We start from the raw sequence: 20,791 nt of genomic DNA, 5'->3' as shown, positions 1-20,791 counted from the left end.
GGGTTATAGCCCATCGTTTTTTGAATTTTTGAAAAAAAAAATAACCTTGTTTTTCATCATTTTTGACCATGGGCTATAGCCCATACCGTACGGCGAGAGAGCGATAGAGAGAGAGAGCGATAGAGAGAGAGAGCGATAGAGAGAGAGCGATAGAGAGAGAGAGTGATAGAGAGCGATAGAGAGAGAGCGATAGAGAGAGAGAGCGATAGAGAGAGAGCGATAGAGAGAGAGAGCGATAGAGAGAGAGAGCGATAGAGAGAGAGAGCGATAGAGAGAGAGCGATAGAGAGAGAGCGATAGAGAGAGAGAGCGATAGAGAGAGAGAGCGATAGAGAGCGATAGAGAGAGAGAGCGATAGAGAGAGAGCGATAGAGAGAGAGAGCGATAGAGAGAGAGAGCGATAGAGAGAGAGCGATAGAGAGAGAGAGCGATAGAGAGAGAGAGCGATAGAGAGCGATAGAGAGAGAGAGCGATAGAGAGAGAGCGATAGAGAGAGAGCGATAGAGAGAGAGAGCGATAGAGAGAGAGAGCGATAGAGAGCGATAGAGAGAGAGAGCGATAGAGAGAGAGAGCGATAGAGAGAGAGAGCGATAGAGAGAGAGCGATAGAGAGAGAGCGATAGAGAGCGATAGAGAGAGAGCGATAGAGAGAGAGAGCGATAGAGAGAGAGAGCGATAGAGAGAGAGCGATAGAGAGAGAGAGCGATAGAGAGAGAGAGCGATAGAGAGAGAGAGCGATAGAGAGAGAGCGATAGAGAGAGAGCGATAGAGAGAGAGCGATAGAGAGCGATAGAGAGAGTGCGATAGAGAGAGAGAGCGATAGAGAGCGATAGAGAGAGAGCGATAGAGAGCGATAGAGAGCGATAGAGAGAGAGAGCGATAGAGAGCGATAGAGAGAGAGCGGTAGAGAGCGATAGAGAGAGAGAGCGATAGAGAGAGAGAGCGATAGAGAGAGAGATAGAGAGAGAGAGAGCGATAGAGAGAGAGCGATAGAGAGAGAGAGCGATAGAGAGAGAGAGCGATAGAGAGAGAGAGCGATAGAGAGCGATAGAGAGAGAGAGCGATAGAGAGAGAGCGATAGAGAGAGAGCGATAGAGAGAGAGAGCGATAGAGAGAGAGAGCGATAGAGAGCGATAGAGAGAGAGAGCGATAGAGAGAGAGAGCGATAGAGAGAGAGAGCGATAGAGAGAGAGCGATAGAGAGCGATAGAGAGAGAGAGCGATAGAGAGAGAGAGCGATAGAGAGAGAGAGCGATAGAGAGCGATAGAGAGAGAGCGATAGAGAGCGATAGAGAGAGAGAGCGATAGAGAGAGAGAGCGATAGAGAGAGAGAGCGATAGAGAGAGAGAGCGATAGAGAGCGATAGAGAGAGAGCGATAGAGAGAGAGCGATAGAGAGAGAGTGCGATAGAGAGAGAGCGATAGAGAGAGAGAGCGATAGAGAGAGAGAGCGATAGAGAGCGATAGAGAGAGAGCGATAGAGAGCGATAGAGAGAGAGCGATAGAGAGAGAGAGCGATAGAGAGAGAGAGCGATAGAGAGAGAGAGCGATAGAGAGCGATAGAGAGAGAGCGATAGAGAGAGAGAGCGATAGAGAGAGAGAGCGATAGAGAGAGAGAGCGATAGAGAGAGAACGATAGAGAGAGAGAGCGATAGAGAGAGAGAGCGATAGAGCGATAGAGAGAGAGAGCGATAGAGAGAGAGAGCGATAGAGAGCGATAGAGAGCGATAGAGAGCGATAGAGAGAGAGCGATAGAGAGAGAGAGCGATAGAGAGCGATAGAGAGAGCGATAGAGAGAGAGAGCGATAGAGAGCGATAGAGAGAGAGAGAGAGCGATAGAGAGAGAGAGCGATAGAGAGCGATAGAGAGAGAGAGCGATAGAGAGAGAGAGCGATAGAGAGAGAGAGCGATAGAGAGCGATATCGCTCTCTCTCTCTATCGCTCTCTCTCTATCGCTCTCTATCGCTCTCTCTCTCTATCGCTCTCTCTCTCTATCGCTCTCTATCGCTCTCTCTCTCTATCGCTCTCTCTCTATCGCTCTCTATCGCTCTCTCTCTATCGCTCTCTATTTTTTATCCCATTTTTGACCATGGGCTATAGCCCATACCGTACGGCCTACTATAGCACGCCGTTTTTCATCATTTTTGAGGATTTGAAAAAAATCAAAAAAATCAAAAAATGATGGGCTATAACCCATCGTTTTCTTTTCTTAATTTTTTTCAAATCCTCAAGAATGATGAAAAACGGCATGCTATAGTATGCCGTACGGTATGGGCTATAGCCCATGGTCAAAAATGGGATTAAAACGTCTAAAAATAGACGTCTAAAACACGTCTAAAAATAGACGTGTTTTAGACGTCTATTTTTAGACGTTTTAATCCCATTTTTAGACGCTCGTCTAATAGCCCATATCGTACGGCATACTATAGCACGCCGTTTTTCATAATTTTTGCCATTGAGCCCCATTGTAATTTTGAAAAAGAAAAAAGATTAACCTAGTTTTTCATCATTTTTGACCATGGGCTATGGCCCATACCGTACGGCATACTATAGCACGCCGTTTTTCATCATTTTTGTGGATTTGAAAAAAAAGAAAAAAAACATGGGTTATAGCCCATCTTTTTTTTAATTTTTGAAGAAAAAAAATTAACCTCTTTTTTCATCATTTTTGACCATGGGCTATAGCCCCTACCGTACGGGTCCACCCGGCTAGGGTACGTGCATCTAAAAATGGGATAAAAAACGTCTAAAAATAGACGTCTAAAAAACAGCACTATATTTCTAAAACTATGAAACATTTCAAAGATTCCTTTTCAGGCAAAAATGTCCACCGTAAGATGAACCTAAGTAGGCTAGAATGGGGTTGCTAGGTGTAAGTATGTAGGACTAGTAGCATGCCAAAGTTTGTGCTATTGCCATAGAGAATGCATTGGGTGTTGCGGAGGATGAGAGATCTCTCATCCTCCGCAACACCCATTCTCATACACCGCTATACACCGCGAGGATATGGGCTATAGCCCATATCGTACGGCATACTATAGCACGCCGTTTTTCATCATTTTTGAGGATTTGAAAAAAATTAAAAACCCGATGGGTTATAGCCCATCGTTTTTTCCGTTTTTCATTTTTTTTTTTTTATCCTCGTTTTTCATCATTTTGGAGCATGGGCTATAGCCCATATCGTACGGCATACTATAGCACGCCATTTTTCATCATTTTTGAGGATTTGAAAAAAATTAAAAAATTAAAAAAACGATGGGTATAGCCCATCGTTTTTTGAATTTTAGATTTTTTTTTTAACATCGTTTTTCATCATTTTGGACCATATCGTATGGCATACTATAGCGCGCCGTTTATCATTTTTGAGGATTTGAAAAAAATGAAAAAACAAAACAAAAAACACATGGGTTATAGCCCATCGTTTTTTTAATTTTTGGAGAAAAAAAAATAACCTAGTTTTTCATCATTTTTGAACATGGGCTATAGCCCATACCGTACGGCATACTATAGCACGCAGTTGAGCCCCATGGTAAAAGTCTCAATTTTGAAAGCACTATATTTCCAAAAACGATGACACCTTTCAAAGATTCCTTTTCAGTTCAGTTTATTTTTTTAAATGGCACTTTTCTCTTTCTTGATGTATAGGATGTATATGTAGGATCAAGGAGTGTCTTCCATGTCCTTGTGAAGTTCCACTGGACTGGCTGCATTCCAATATCGCATGGTGGTTTATAAATGACAACTTAAGTGTGAATAAATAAGTTTAGTAAGTTTGTTTGAGAACAGTGCAGTTCAGGATTTTTATCTACAGATCCTAGCCTATATATAGCATTTCACTTTCCCAAAACGATCATGATTCATGACCGACTACTGCAATTCTCTGATTTTGTCATAGATAGCAATCGAGAACACAGCAACTGATTCAATGTTTGTTCACTGGAACAGTTTCCCAATCAATAAATCCGTCTTTTGTGCTTATTGTAGCTATTTTCAGATTGACATGGAAGAATAAACCAAACGCCCAATAGTGTATGCTATTCAAAATCAAACACTTTATTTTTTAACACCAATTGTGGCAATTCTTCATACATAGAAAACAATATACAAAATAAAGCAGCATTTTGAGATTTACATGGACTGTGCACCACTGTTGCAAATGTAAATCTACTAGTGTTTGAGTGAATTATGTGTTAGGTGATGGATTTTAAAGAATAAGACTAGACTGCAAAAAAGACCCAAATCAAAATGACTTTTCAACTTATAAGTTATGGTCCTTGTAGCCAACACCAGGTGTAGCTCTCTGCAGCAAAAAATACCAGATCTACAAGCTCACAATGTGTTGCAAGGCATCACTTTTTGGGCTAGTAGATCTGCTAATTTCACCATTGACATACAACCATGCACCGCATATCGGGTTTAAGTGGTTAAGACTCGAGAGTAAACTTTTTCTTTCATGGCATAGAGATGAGGTCCGATCTTTACATCACCATTGACCGAGAGTGTGGCAACTCGTGTGCAATCTCCTCTGGGGTTGAGACAGGCTTGGACAGCTTCAGCTTGCTGATCACAGCATGCACAGCTCTCCACAAGGTTGGCTCCTTTGCCGATGGTGTAAAAGCCCTTCTTTGCCGGGGCACGTGCCAGTCTCGTGTAGCCAGACAACTACACCTCCCGAAATTAAAAAAAGAGAACCTCCAGTAATCCGTTTGTCATTTCCGTTCACAAAAATAAATTTTTTAAATATATTTTTCAATTCTGCTAAGCTGCAAGCTATATACTGTATGCTTAGATGATTTCTAACTATATTAGGATTGATTTGCGGGAGGAGGCTGTATGACGGAAGAAAATTGAGAGAGGTAACAGTGTGGCAACATGAGACCACACATGCCAGGGCCACGGCGGTGCCATCAACAGCCTCCTCGAGTAGTCCTCGTTGGGTGTTGTTGGCGTGTGTGTGTGTGTGTGTGTGTGTGTGTGTGTGTGTGTGTGTGTGTGTGTGTGTGTGTGTGTGTGTGTCTATGACAATGGTCCTTGGGTAGAGTACAGTTGGTAGACGGTTCTGCTCAGAGCTGGCCCGAGATTCCTGAAGAAACAAAACAAAAAAAACAAAAGCAGGTTTCTCAAAAAGCAACAGTGGTAATGTCGAGGTGTGCATAGAAGTAGTAATCGATTTAGTTGATTTAAAAAAATACATAGAAAATGTATTAGAATTGTTTCATGTCAATTCGTTGATATACAGCTCATTCTAATCTAGAATATTATGGAAAAGTTCATTTTTACTCCATAATATAATTCAAAATGTGATCCTTTCATGTATTCTAGATTCATTGTGCATGAAGTGAAATATTTAAAACCTATTTTTGTTTGAATCTTGACATTATGGCATACAGCTCATCAAAAAATCCTATATCTATACTGAGATAGCAATACTGAAGCATGTGTGCTTCAGTATGTTGACAAGCTATATGGAGATGCCGATTTTCCTTTTCCAGCAGTACTTGGCACCTGCCCACAGAGCCAAAACTACAGTAACAGTAATAGGTGTACTGACCATGGTATTTCTGTGCTTAACTGACCAGCAAATTGGCCGGACCTGAACCCCACAGAGAATCTAGGTTTGTATTGTCAAGAATGAGCGGTTATCAAAGAAAACTTGGGCTTCCATAACACCTCAACAGTGCCACAGGCTTATCACCTCCATGCCACACCCCATTGATGAAATAATTTGTTAAAATGTATGATCATGGAGGAAAATGAACTTTTCCATAATATTAAATTTTTAAGGAGCTGTATATAAGAAAACCTGCTTCTCGATTTTCCGTTTATAAGTCTGTTATTGGTTAAAACTGTCAGTTTGTAATATATTTGCGGTTAATTCCCCAGCCCTACCCGGAACTCACATCCCACCATGAAGAACGATACATTATGGGCCAGCTTGGTGAGAACTGAGAAGGACTGCATTCATGCATTGTCAAAAAATAAATATGCAATGCAGCACAGAGCATAATAACAACAATGGAATGGAACCAAAGTGAATCCTGCAAACCTTTTGAGTTTCCCGTATCGGATAGAGGAGAGAAGTTTCTCTTTCTCTGCTTCACTCCTGCATTGTTCATAGGCTGTGAGAAGACTGGACACACACACAGAGAGAGAGAGAGAGAGAGAGAATAAGTGATTACAGTACATGTACAATAAATCTGTGTAAATGTGTCTCTTCTGTCTGTTTGCATCTCTTTTACATGACCAATAAATGCTTATGTACAGGTCAGGGAAACGTTTCTTTTGTTTTCCAACCGCTATAGTTGTAACCGCAAATGTGAGCGCTCTCCACTGGAACAAGAAATTCATCCCGGATTTTCCAAACATGTTCATGTGCTCATCCCTGCAAATACAAGAACGCTCCCCTCAAAACAGTCGCACATAGAGTGTGAATCCCGGTTATTCCTGACCTTAACATCAGTAAAACGGTGGCAAAGTCCAACGCTATTCCTAAACGTAACCGCAGAAAACCTATGCCTAACCCTAAACTTATTTCTAACCTTATCCTCAGTAAAAAAAAACCTCACTAATTCTTGTACCAGTTGCCGTGGGCTCTCCCGCGCCTCCCCCCCCCCCCCCCCCAACAATATCACAGAGACAGTTTGTTTGCTTTTGGAACACAATTCTTATACGAGACAATTTAAGATGACCCCAATGATATTCTCCATAGAGAAAAACTTCAGTGAACCAGGGGATGAGCGAGTGACATCAGGACTTTGGCGCTTTATAATAAATTAGAGAGGTCCTGTGGGGCCTCTACGGCGGTGCCCGTTGGGCACTGGCCAATTTGGAATGATGCAAGTTGGAAATTAATGCCCCACCCAGATATTATGTGTGTGTTGCTACTAATACTATAATGCTTTACAAACACATCAACCAGCATTGGACCTATAATATCTATATAATTTATATCGCTCGTTGCGACACGGGAGAGTGCACGGAAACTGGTACGAGAATTTGTGAGTCGCATCCCAGCTACCAGAAGACAGTGGAGAAGCGTTTACACACGCATTTACATTTCTATACATTCAGAAGATTCAGAAGGTGAAAACACATTTATGTATTGCAAATGCTGATGACAGCATATACAGTACTTCATTGATTCATTCACTGTGACCATGAGGATACACTCGCCCAGTGTATTACCTGTGTGGCGTTTGGTATAGTTCCAGTATAGCAGCAGCCTTGTCACCAGACAGACCACTGACCTGCATCAACTGTCTTGCAAACACCTCCGTCACTGTCTGGCACTGAGACACAAACATGAAGGGAAGGTTACACACAGGCACAAGCATGCACGTGTGCACAAAAACACTCACACTGGATGCATCACAGCAGTGTTCATTTTGACAGAAATCTTTGATTTAGTTTGGTCTTAAAACATTTCAGATACAATATGACTAAAACTAAATATTTTTAAATTTTATTCAAGTTTTTATTCAAGTTTTAGTCAAGTAAGATTTTAGTCGACTAAATCAACAGTTGATTTAGTCAACAAAAATGTATTTCGATGGCGTCGTAATGGCTGATTTGATACTTTGTTTCATGCTGAAAATAGCTACAAAGCTATATCTAGAAGCTCACAACAGGGTTTTCATAATGTCGATGAAATGAACACTGGACGCAGTACCTCTGCCAAACAAATTGTGTTCGTATAAAGATGCTCGGCCTAGCAGAAAGCATAATGAAGGATTCAAACGGATGCTATTACTGTCCTGGTACTTCACCCCTGCGCCATTTATTCATGTGCTAAAACGTGTTATAATGTATTTTGTTCATTACTTCATTTCCGTGCGGCACGTGGAATAACGAGGCTTCATGGTGAATCTCTAGATTCTGCACCACATCACGTACGCTGCAGAAAAAAGGTGGTCTTTTGTGTTCCACGCATGGCGCTTCAAAGAAACGATAGCCAGCACTCATCTTCTGTCCTTTCAGTTTATTACTAAAGCAGTAAAAGCACCCGGCAAGTTTGTTTCATATCGTTATTGTGACTGGCGTTTGTGCACGCATTTCTTCCGGTTTCGAAAGAAACATGACAAGAAAGTTTACAATTATGTACATGACTACACGGCGTCGCACACACACACCTTGTTCTTGAGCGACCCGAGGTTGAACTCGGCGAAGGAGATGAGAGAGGAGGAAGGGTTTTCTCTGGCCTCTTCTACCTCACTCCCTCCGTCCACCTCCAGCTCTCTGGAATGACAGAACAGGGTCTTGTTCTGGAGGAGAGGACATTAAGAAAGAGGACGAAAAGAGAGTGTTTGAATTGTATATCAGTTGATACTGTTGTGTGTGTGTGTGTGTGTGTGTGTGTGTGTGTGTGTGTGTGTGTGTGTGTGTGCGCGTGCGTGCGTGTGTGTGCGTGTGTGCGTGCGTGCGTGCGTGCGTGCGTGCGTGCGTGCGTGCGTGCACGAGAAAGAGACAGTTACCTGGTACAGTTTGGTCAGGTATCGGGTCATGACAGTCAAGTAGGCTACAGACTCCTTCACATCCTGTACTCTCTTCACAAAGAAACCGTCCACCACCTAACACACATGCAAACGCACACACACAATGTTATCTTTTTAAGATCTTTTGTAAGTGCACAATTCACTGCACAATTAATTTAAACTGAGTGTGTGTGTGTGTGTGTGTGTGTGTGTGTACCTGTGTGTTGATAATAGCTTGTTGTAAAGTGCTCTCCGGTATGCTCAGGTGAGAGGCTGCAGCGCCACACTCCTCCACTAGGTAGATGGGTTTATGTAGACCACACCTCTTCAGGCGAAACTGAGGATGAGAGAGAGAGAGAGACTTGCCATCATCAATTCATTCATTGGAGAATAAACAAGCTGAGATAGGTAAAGTACATTCACATGCACTCTTTCACATGTGCACACGCACAGACACACACATACACTAGGGCCGGAAATCTCTAGGTACCTGGCGATCCGACTCGATTCCAATTCAGAGGTTTACGATTCGATTATGAATCGATGCATCTTGATTCCAATACATGATTTATTTCCTCTTCACTGTGTAACTAAACAGTAAGTAACAGAGAGGCTAATATTGTCGGTATCAGCCAGGGTGCCGGGAGTCTGTCACTGTTTCAATGCGCTAGACCTCTGGGGGATGGAATGCTGAGGTGAAGCGCAACACCTAATATCAGCTCCCAGTACTTACCACACGACATCAAGCCGTGCTACTCATACGACGAGTTGCCGATGTCTGGGATCGGACACATGACCTTGTGGTCGAAAGGCGAGTGCTCTACCGACTGAGCTACCTAGACAAATAAACACTTACATCCATACTCTATACCTCCAAACATTAAGCAGCTTTATTTATTTATTTTAAAACACACAATTCTGCCACCAACATACAAATAATTTTTGTGAATCGATTCATAATAATCCATGATGTCGGCATTGCGATTAACGCATTTTGACCTGAGATCAGTCTTCTACATTCTGACAGTTTTCTGGAAAAGCTATGTTTCTAGGTCAGTCGTTCTTCGAGTTTTCAAAAATAGCAGACCTACAAGCTCGTAGCGTGCCACTCGGTGGCGTGCTATGAGCTTGTAGATCTTCTATTTTTCAATAGCTAAAGCATAACATAATGCTAACACCAAAAGGGGTTCCCGCCCAAAATGGGTTTTTAATCTATGAATCTAACACACACACACACCTTCTGTTCTCTGAAGCGTCCATCGATGATGCTTCCGCACAGGTCATCGATCCTCTTCCTCTCGATGATGTAATCAAGAACCAGCTCCCTGCTGGGGGGAGCACGCAGCTGGCCTGTGGACAGAGACACAAGCAAGGCCTCTCATTCAGTGTTGACGTCGTCGACTAAAACTATGACGAAAAACATTCGTCGAATACCTTTTTCAACTGACGAAAACTAAATAAAAGCTATGAATAAAAACTAAGCTATGATGATTAAATATACTGACAATTTCGTCGACAAATAAAAACTGGACTAAAATGTTAGGGAGGGACTAGTGGAGAACGGTTGGCTTGTAGATATTTACCAATGCTATCTACCAATTTACAAAGTGTAAAATCAGGCGTTACGAGTACGACGCCATCAAGGCCCACCAAAACACACTTTAGTCGACAAAATCAACTGTATATTTAGTCGACTAAAACAAACATTTAAGATGACCGGGACATCCCTAAATGCAATAGATTGATTTTCTTTCTTTATAATGACTACTTATGAGAAATATATCCAGGACCAACCGATAGAAGGCAGACTACTTGGAATTGTTAGCACAAGAATAAAAGCAATATCTCAATCGAGAGGCCAAACAAATGCACTGCAGTGCCATTTCAATTGGAGACACTAGAAATGGTACACAAAAGGTACAAATGGTCTCCTAAGGCGCCGTCTGATCTCACAAGCTTCCCAGGTTTACTGGGGCTAGATCCAGCGAGAGTGAGTTGCCGGGACAGAGAAAGGTCAATAATAAAGTACATATTCTCCCGATTGGTCCCCTTTAGTATGAAAATCTTGGGAAGATTGTGTGGCTAAAGAATGGTTCAGAAGCTGTGTTCACCAACGCCTGCTTCCAGTCTCGTAAAAAAGGCGGCCACGTATACTTCACGCAGATACAGGAAGTTAACTGTAGATGGCATGTCTTTTCTTTTCGTCTTGGATTGAAGCTCCATTCCGTGTGCATGCGTTACCTGGTACAGGTGCGACCTTCTCCCGGGCCACCCACAGGAAGTCTCCGATGTTTAGCTTCCTGACGTCGAAGGTCACGCCGTTCTTCTGAAGCTCTTTGACCAAATCCTGTTTACAATTGCCAATGCCACTACACACACACACACACACACACACACACACACACACACAGTGAAACAGCCAAAAAGCCCATAGTGATTTTGCTTGCATCATATTCAACACTGCTGTTGAATATGATTCTGTAGTTTTCCTAACCACCGCGGTAGTCACCTTATCACCTAAAACTGGAGTATGAGTAGGCATTAAGACTATCCTAGGCTCACTAATGTCATAGTTGACGAAAAAACATTTCTCTTACCCAGTTGTTTCAATGAAGTCGACACAGAGGACGATGTCATATCTGCCGGGTAAGAGATATGCTGCATCCGGCCTCCTGGTCGTCGTCTCTGGAGCCCGGGACCGTCCTGGGCAGCTCAGCCCAGGCACCTCACTCCGAAGCTGGGTGAAACCGCCAGGCTTCTCTGTGGGGCTACGGAAGTAATAGTGTGTGATCTACTTAAAGTCGACTCAAGTATAATTAGGAAGTAGGAGGAACATCTGCAATACTAGAGCCAATCTATTTTCCCCGTTTATTATTATTTCTTTGTGCACCTTTTTAGAATAGTTTGTTTTAGGTATTTCTTTAACCAATTCTGGGCGGGAACCCCTTTTGATGTTTTAACTAAGCATTATGTTATACTTTAGCTATTGAAAAATCGTAAAAATGCGGCACAAATCTTTGAATATATATATTTATTTCAGGCCTAAATGAGTTTTAAACACTCACCATAACATGTCCGCCATCTCCTCTTCCTCCTCTTCCTGTGTTAGGTCTACAACTCTTGCTCCGCCTCCTTCCTCCTCGTCCCGCTGCTCCTCATCCTCTCCTGCATTCATCCCGTCCTCCTCCTCCTCCTCTCCACCCCTCCCTCTCTCCTGTCCAGTGTTGCTTCCTGGTTCCCCATCGTCCAGTCGCTCTGCCAAAGCCATGCCCTGCTCTGTGAGAGAATACCTCAAAGAGAGAGAGAGAGAGAGAGAGAGAGAGAGAGAGAGAGTATTATTCTTCTGCTTATTGGACTTATTCTTATTTCAAACATTTTCGTGAACGGAAATGACGAACAGATGCCAGCTTCCGGAATAGGCTTTCAGGGTGCTTAGTTTCAGACTCTATATACATGTAGCATTCGGAGATAGTGGAATAATATTCTGGCTATAAGAGAGTAGACTAGGGTCAGGTCATGTTTGTATGATCAGAACTATGCAGACCTTAAGACAGCTGTCCTGTGGCTGGCTGTGCCTTTTTTTCACAAAAGTCAACTCGGCTCTGCAACTTCCGACGCACCTCAAAGGAGGCACAATGTGTGTGTGTGTGTGTGTGTGTGTGTGTGTGTGTGTGTGTGTGTGTGTGTGTGTGTGTGTGTGTGCATGTGTGAGTGTGAGTGTGCGAGTGTGCGTGTGTGTGTGTATAGGTTTTCTCCATGCCTACCTTGCAGGATTGTGAGTCTTCAGAACAAGATCCTTAAGAACCAGCGTGCTGACTGAAGACCAGGCAGTGTATTTACTACCTAAATCTGGCTGCAGAGAAAGAGAAAATGAGCCACGGGTATACATTTTTATACTTTACTAGGGAAGGAGGGTGTGTGTGCATGTTTGTTTATATATGTACTTGTATGCAAGTTGTGCATGTGTGTATGTGTAACCCACTCACCAAAGTGAATGACTTGTCACATAGATGCTGGGCCTCCGCTTGAAGTTCCAACTTCAACATATAGTCTTTATTACCTGGGATCTGGAGAGATGAGATGACATTAAATGACACTAAACAGTGACAGTAGAACAGTGGCGTTAAGACTTTATGTTCAATCCACCAAATATCTACCGGTAGTCTAGAGTGTGTCACATAATGGTCGTGTGAAAGATAAGAAACTTGCTCACTTATTGCTGAGCTTTGTTCAATGGTGGTGCCGGTACCTTCTTCAGCAGAACATTTGTCCAGTATTATGTTTTGGCATTCTGTAATATCAGTAGATTTCTATATAAAACACTATATACACTAATAGAGTACCAAAGCCTGACATCAGTGCTGGGTCACGGAGTAATTATTTTCGATTAGAAAATCTTAGAGATATAAGAATTGTTCCAAAAATAAAAAAAACTCACACCGGCGATTTTACTCATATGGATATATTATGAAGCATACATCGGTATCAGGACATCAGTAATCTATAGCGACAATAGCGTGAATATTTTCCCAATACATTACACATTTACAACATTATAAACAGCGTTTATCCATTCATTTGTACCAGACAGCTTATGTTAAATTTGCTATTTTCCTATCTATATATTGTACATCATATCAATCTCTACAAGTCATTGGGTCCAAAATTAGAAGAGAAAGTGTGGAGAGACAGAATGCGACCTTGAAGTCAAAGCCTGGAGCACTGCAGTGCATTGTTCATCTCTGTGGAAAATTACGGGGTATATTTTGCAGGGCTAAATTTCTTTTTTTTAGTCAGTCTTTTGAATACAATTTAATTTGGTTTTAGACATATTTGAGTCATCTGAAATGTTTTAGTTTTAGTCCAATTTTAGTCGACTAAATATCGTAAGATTTTATCACCTAAATCTACAGTTGATTTTGTCTTGATGGTGTCCTGATGCCTGATTTTACAATTGGTTGCATGCTGAAAATAGCTCATCTACAAGCTCACAACGCTCTGATGAAGGCTCATAGCCGAAACGCGTAAGCATTCATTTTTGGTGTGTGCCAATAAATAAATGGAAATGTGAGTACTTTGTCCGCCAGTTACCATATAATTGTTTTTGGATGTGCTACCTTTTTTGATGTATACTGGATTTGGGTTTAGCACTCCACTGCAAACCATTGCTGATGCGTAACCTCTTTTTCTCATTTACTCACAATTCGCATTGGAATCTTTTAAGTTCACTTATTTTCTCATACTTGGATGTCAGCCTCTACTACTACTAAGGGAAGGAACTTAAATGCGTTTACCTATAAAATTATTTTAGTTCTACTGGATCTTTTCTCCACTAGTCCCTCCCTACTATTAGTCACATTTGTTGGCGAAATTGTCAACATATATATAAGTCTTAGTCATCAATAATAGCTTAGCTTTTATTTAGTTTTCGTAGTCGACAGCCAATTTTCATCAGTCTCAGACTCTCAGTTGACCAAATCACCAGTGGAACAGGTGTACCTGGTTGTGTCTGTAATCACCAGTGGAACAGGTGTACCTGGTTGTGTCTGTAATCACCAGTGGAACAAGTGTACCTGGTTGTGTCTGTAATCACCAGTGGAACAGGTGTACCTGGTTGTGTCTGTAATCACCAGTGGAACAGGTGTACCTGGTTGTGTCTGTAATCACCAGTGGAACAGGTGTACCTGGTTGTGTCTGTAATCACCAGTGGAACAGGTGTACCTGGTTGTGTCTGTAATCACCAGTGGAACAGGTGTACCTGGTTGTGTCTGTAATCACCAGTGGAACAGGTGTACCTGGTTGTGTCTGTAATCACCAGTGGAACAGGTGTACCTGGTTGTGTCTGTAATCACCAGTGGAACAGGTGTACCTGGTTGTGTCTGTAGAGAGTGAGGAGGACCGCGTAGCCCCCAGACCTCTTCTGGGGAACATATTCCCTCTTCTTCCTGCTCCCAGCCCCTCCTCCGCCTCCTTTCTCCTTCCCTCCATTCGACGGGGCATTCTTCTGCAACGATAGACGCCAATTTAATTGGTTTTGGCATTGAACATTGGAACCTAATGAATAGAAACGACCATTCCGTTTGTTGTAATTCTGGGGGGAATTGTATACTTTAAAAGGCTGAAATAGCTGATCTACAAGCTTAAAACACGTCACATCATGGAGGAAATCGAATGAAGCTTTAATATGGAGAAAGCCGAGCCATTTTCTTTTTTATATTATTATTATTAATAATTTATTTTTGTCACTTCGCTACTCAACAAAACGACAAAACAAATCCACAGAAAGTAGTAAATCAGGCTGGAACCCAGGCCAGCTTCAGCAGCAAACCAAAATGAGCTGTGTAGTGTAGAATGCTGCACAATACCTCAAAGTATACTGCAGTTACTGTAAGCGACCTAATCAATTTAATTATTGATTATGAAAAACATTATTGCATTTTAAAAATTTATACATTTGTTTTTCCACTAGTAAATAGCCGATCTACAAGCTCACAATGTGACGCATTGTGTTTGTAGAAAGCTTGTAGAAAAACCCTCTGCATACATTTTGCATAAAACCCATTCCACAGCACATGTTTTGACTTAAGGCCAGTCCAGACCAAAGATTCACATTGCAACGACTTGCATCTTGAAAACAGAATCCTACAACTGTGGTTTGCAACTGTAGATCTGCTATTTTTAAATGGCTGAGCCTGAAATGTATATAGGACTGAAGTGGTTAGTATGTATGTTTTGTAATAATAATCAAAATCTACAAAGTAACTGGTACAGTAACTCAAATTTTCAAATAAGCGTAGTGGAGTTAAAGTACAATATTTGGACCAAGATGGAAGGGTAAAAAAACTCAAAAGTGTACTCTTTACTCAAGTACAGTACTTAAGAGAATGTACTTAGTTACTTTCCACCACTACAAAATTACAAATATGACATAGCTGTACACTGTACACTGTCCATTCTCCAATTCGTCACTCCATTTTGAGCGCCACACACACACACACACACACACACACACACACACTTTACTTTTTTGTTGGGTTCCAGATTGTTATTCTGTCCACCGGGAGGGGGCGCTCCTTTAGGGAGAGAGTGGATTGGAGCGTCTGGTCCTACAGCAGAGGCAGAGAGGATGCAGGATGAGTACTAATGCACACGTTTTATGGTGAACCCAATATTCCAGTGGTTTTCAACCAGTGGTCCTTGAAGGGGTTCCATGTGATGATGGACAGTTAACAAAATGGACCCTTTAATCTTTAACTTTTGAGAGTGTAAATTGAAAACAAATGGGCCTGAGTTAAAATATTGTCAAACATCTGCATTACTTATGTTAATGTAGAGAATTCTATGCAATTAGAGAATGTAGAATAATTGTTATTTCGACGTTTGCCTGCTGTCTCTCCTATGGTGCCACATACATACATGCATGGGATTTTGGACACAATCGTATCCAACGAAAACAAAATATATTCTTTAGTTTAGGCTCTGAGGCCCTCATTTATCAATCGAGTGTAAAATCTGCCACAGATTCGAGTGCAGGTTTCGTAGTACACCCACGGCATTTATAAAGTGATCGCAAACAGCTGATCCTTCCTTAATTTCGTTCCGACGTTAATAAATGTGACGGCTGAAATCTATCTGGCACGCCCTATGAAATCAAGCCTCGCCCTCGTTTTTGCGACATGAACGTTCTGCAATACGACCAAACAACTCATGGTAACCTAGTTACACAATGGAAAAAGCAAATAAAAAAGTTTCCCCTTACTGCCCGCCTCACCCCCCTCTCACACACACACACACACACACACACACACACACACACACACACACAGGCGCACACAAGCACACGCAACTTGCAAGCCCAACTGGTGTGTTATTGTATCTTAAATATATAAAGAACGAACACCTGCATGAATTAAATAAAGGCCTACCCTGTCTGTTTCTCCTCTCACCTCGCTTGCCTTTCTGGTTAGTAAACCACAGCATGCAAGCTGCCTTTGTTTTAAATGGTCCCCCAAACCGTCCACACTTCACACCTAATGGCCGGGGATGCGCCCCACATGTATTATTAGTTTTATACATTTTAGGAGTGAAAACATATATATGTTTAGATGCCTGTGACAGCCTCTCAGCTGGTCAAACAATGCTGCTCCGCTGTTCTACGACAGAAAAACAGCCGAGGGCCCAGGCGGTGGTGTAACCGTCTGGGCACCCGACTGGTAATCCAGTCGCAGTGTGCCGCGGGTTCGACTCCCGAGCCCGACACGGCCTTTACTGCATGTCTTCCCCCATCTCTCTCCCGTTTCCTGTCAGCCTAATGTCTGTCCCTTCAAAAAAGCCAATAAAAGGCGTAAGCCGCAAAAAAAAAAAAAAGAAAACAGCCTAGGACAAAGCTCCCGACAGCTCCCGACCAGACGTGACTTTTTGTCCTACTCAAGTTCAATTTCAAGCTTTGGCGGAAATGGTAAATGCCGAAAATGTCGGTAATTTCTGCGTGCACCCATATTTTGGCGTACGCACGGTTGATAAATGAGGGCCTGAGAGCCTAAATCAGGCTAAATCATCAAATGCCCAATAAATAATGGGCCTCGAAAAAGGTTGAAAACCACTGCTCTATTCATTTCCATCCCTCTCGTACCGTTCTCTCTGTAGTACTTCTGTAGTTTGTCATCCAATATTTTACAGATTCCGTCCCCAAAGTTCTGCAGGATCTTGGCCTCTCTTGCGTTCTGCAGCGGCAGAGGGTACCTCGTCAAGGAGCCAAGTGCCTGGCGAAGAGACACAATTAACCCATTAAGACCTGAGGTTTTTTTTTTCTGAAAAACCTATGTTTCTATATCAGTGGTGCTCAAACCTTTTCATGTCAAGGACCCCCAGAAGTATCTGTATTTGGCTGTGGACCCCAATCTGAAAATATTTTGTTCTAGGGACCAAAGATTTGAGTTTAAAACGTTCTCTGTTAAAGAATATATATATTCAAACTTTCAAAGATTTGCACACATTTTCACGTTTTTTCAAAAATAGCAGATCTACAAGCTCGAGTAAGGTTTAAGTCAAGCACTTTGATGTTTAAAGCCACTGTAGTTGGCTCCAGCAGGTGCCACATTTTGAATGTAGTAATGTTCAACAACTACAGTACAGACAAATCTTTTCATGGAAAAAATGAGAATCGTGTGATCTCAATTGTTGAGGAGGAAAATCAAGATTCACATTTGAGCAAGAATCGTGCAGCACCATAGTCCATGGCACGAAGAATTTTCAGATGGGGGTCCGCAGCCAAATATACATGTCAACGTGGGGGTCCTCCTTGACGTGAAAAACATTGAGGAACACTGTGTGCTAGGCGGGGACCGCATCAGAACATACTTTGTTATAGGTGTGCTGGGTCTTCAGTCCTTTCTCCCGGGCCTGGTCTCGCAGCTCGGTGACCCACTGTAGAAACAGGGGGTTCGGACACACCGGCAGGGCTCGCTTCCGACCCAGCAGAACCCGTCCCGACGATGACATCACTTTGGTCCTCCTGCGAGACAACGGGTTAAAAAATAAAACCCGTCAGAACCAGGCGGTGACTGACGGCAACGAACTGCAATTGTGGTTCAGTGGTTAGGGGCTGTCACGATGATGACATTTTGCATGACGACTAATTGTCAGGTAATTAATTGCGACTAATTTAACTAAAATTACATTTCTGTTTGGCTTTTTTGATGTATGCTGCAGATGTGACAAATAACCATACACAATTACACATACTGTACAAGGATATGACTGACTTTTTTTATTATCATTAATGGTGAAAATAGCAAATTTACAAGATCACAACGAGCTTGTAGATCTGCTATGAGCCTATTTCCATTATGTTTTAAGTCAATGGCAAAAATAATACACTTTCACTTTTTATGCCCCTGTGGGCCTAAAACAAAGGCCCCTGTGATGTCATGTGGGCCAATATACACATCATCATCATCATGACAACATGGAAACGATTATGACAATCATGCAAAATAATTGCTTTAATCTCAAATAGTAATAATTGTGGCCTAATCAGTGATAATCAACGTGGGGGCCCGGGGACCGCCAGGGGACGTTTCAGGGCTACCAATGTAATCAAAAAGGTCAACCAAAGAACACGATTCCTGTACAGGATCTCCTCACTGGTCATCAAAAACACCTTGAAGACCCGAACAGGAGCCCTCCTAGGCCTACAAGGTTTCTTCGACTATGCATGCACCTCTTGGTACCACAGCACCTCAAAGGCCCTTAAAACAATGCTCCAGAGTCCAGACATCCCAAAACAAACTAGTCAGGCTACTACTTTCCCTAACTCCCAGAACCCACCTCACCCCTGCCCGTTTTGATAGGCTGGAATGGCTTAGGGTTGACGACAGGGTACAGAAACTTTTAAGTCTACAAGATCCGCTACACTAATATACCCATGTACAGTACCTGTCAAAATACTTCCTTAATGTCAATGAAGTCCACGATCACAACACCAGAGGGAGTTCCACAAACCACGTGCAACCCAGATTCAGCTCAAACAAGGGGTTAAATTAATTTAGCTCCTATGCCACTAAAATGTGGAACGTCCTACCAACAGACGTTAAGAAATGTGAATCACTAGCCTCCTTCAAAACAGCTCTCAAATAGCACTTACAGGTGGCTGCAATTCGAAACTGGCCCCTGTAAAAAGGTTTAAGTTCCCCCCTTAAAATTTCTATTTAGCATAAGTCTTAGTGCTTAGTGCTTTTTCTGGTTTAATCCTCGTAGCAGATTTTGTATTGACCTGTACTGTACCCATTCTACAAACTAGCTGTTTCAAAAAAGTTCAATCAATCAATCCCCAGCTAAATGATTGAGTTAGGAAACAAATTGATTTAGTCTCAAATTAAGTCTGAGAGTGTACAAACTTTTGAGTTGTAAGTTGTATTCTGAATGTACTAAAGCCATCTCAACTTTTACAACAGAACTGCCACAGTCAGTGTGCTCATATTGGGGTCCGGTTATTATTATTATATACAACAAGGCTTATGTTATTAATGTTCGCGCTTGCCTGTACAAGTTGCAACTTTACTACACAACACAAACATTAGCCCTGAAACATGACTGCCATGGCTACACAAACATGAGCCAAAGTCAACAAGCTAAGGTTTAGCTCTCTCGCTAGCACAGGCCATCTACCACAATCTGATTCTGCTCTTTATGAAAGACTGCGCAAACAAACTCATATGTACAACAACGAAACAAACCCCGACTTAAAACAAAGTTGAAGTCATAATAGTCAAATTCAATGTGTATGTAAAATAAACATATACAACCGCTTGCCTTTCAATGGATGTAGCTCATTACTCTATGATGTAGCTGCCGCCTTGAGTTCAAAAGTACAACTTCTGGTCTCAACAAAGAATTCCGGTCCAACAGTGGCACCTTGTGGCCAGGAGGGGAACAACCGCTACTGCTATTTCACTTGTCTTTTTTTGCTGTTAGGCCTGCTATGTGTCTGTGAGTTGAAAATAAATTATGTTACCAAAATGCACAAACTGTAATTAAATGATGAAAGGTTCTAATAAATAAAATACACAAAATACACATATTAACTCTTTACTTTGAATCAAACCGAACTAACTGACTGTACTTTGTCCTGTAGGCTACTTAGTTACTTTCCTCCACTGGGTAACACACAGCTGTTTCCCCCTCCAGTGTTTGCTGCTCCCAGACCGTTATTTCAGTGCCCCCCAGGCGAGTACCGTTAGAACTTATAGAATGTCTCGCTGGAAGGATCCCGCTGGATTCCATCAACAAGACTGGACAAAGACCTGGAATTTTACCTTAACACACACTGAGCCTCTACTCCCTTCTCCACCCACCACCATCTCTCTCCCCCTCTCTGGAAATTGCCATAATTGCCTTTGACTCCCGGTTACAAATGAATTACAGAGGCTAAAATAAACAGAGAAAAACATATTTATTGTTAGAAAACCAAGCAGCCATTTTGGACTGAAAGTCTCCCTGAGACTTTGTATACAATCATAACAGTCTTCTATACACACACACACACACACACACACACACACACACACACACACACACACACACACACACACACACACACACACACACACACACACACACACACACACACACACACACACACACTCACACACTCACACACACACACACACACACACACAATCAAAACTCCATACATTTAATTAGAAGTGACACATTGGAGATAGGCAGGGCAGTCTCTACTAGGTAGGGAATGGGTATTGGACAGTATGCTTGGGCAAATCTATGGCAAAAGCAGGTGTCAGGTGATGAGAAAGAAGGATGTAT

At 42.2% G+C, this 20,791-nt stretch overlaps 1 protein-coding gene across 1 annotated transcript; it reads right to left on the bottom strand.

Moving 5' to 3' along the window:
• Positions 1–4,969: 4,969 nt before the first annotated feature.
• Positions 4,970–19,835, bottom strand: mus81 (MUS81 structure-specific endonuclease subunit). The gene is made up of 17 exons (XM_083788801.1): positions 19,781–19,835; positions 17,828–17,981; positions 17,100–17,229; positions 15,491–15,573; positions 14,337–14,471; positions 12,454–12,534; positions 12,232–12,320; positions 11,533–11,757; positions 11,065–11,235; positions 10,709–10,836; positions 9,705–9,817; positions 8,685–8,804; positions 8,468–8,563; positions 8,126–8,257; positions 7,182–7,285; positions 6,043–6,126; positions 4,970–5,079 (listed from the first exon to the last, which is right to left on the bottom strand). The coding sequence occupies exons 2-17, from the start codon at positions 17,966–17,968 to the stop codon at positions 5,013–5,015; spliced, it is 1,899 nt and encodes a 632-aa protein (XP_083644927.1). The 5' UTR covers positions 17,969–17,981; positions 19,781–19,835; the 3' UTR covers positions 4,970–5,012.
• Positions 19,836–20,791: the final 956 nt, after the last annotated feature.

Source organism: Protomyctophum parallelum (assembly GCF_964188405.1).
Source record: "Protomyctophum parallelum genome assembly, chromosome: 18".
In the NCBI taxonomy this organism is placed as follows: domain Eukaryota; kingdom Metazoa; phylum Chordata; class Actinopteri; order Myctophiformes; family Myctophidae; genus Protomyctophum; species Protomyctophum parallelum.
Note: the sequence above shows the minus strand (reverse complement) of the source record. Positions and strands in the feature narration are given on the sequence as shown.

What these genes read in the sequence shown, in the direction of transcription:
- mus81 (XM_083788801.1), bottom strand. Translation starts at nt 17,968, where the DNA reads ATGTCATCGTCGGGACGGGTTCTGCTGGGTCGGAAGCGAGCCCTGCCG. An exon ending in GAGATGGCGGACATGTTATG is followed by an intron (nt 11,236 to 11,532) that starts GTGAGTGTTTAA and finishes TTACTTCCGTAG; the next exon opens with CCCCACAGAGAAGCCTGGCG. An exon ending in ACCTGACCAAACTGTACCAG is followed by an intron (nt 8,258 to 8,467) that starts GTAACTGTCTCT and finishes CCTCTCCTCCAG; the next exon opens with AACAAGACCCTGTTCTGTCA.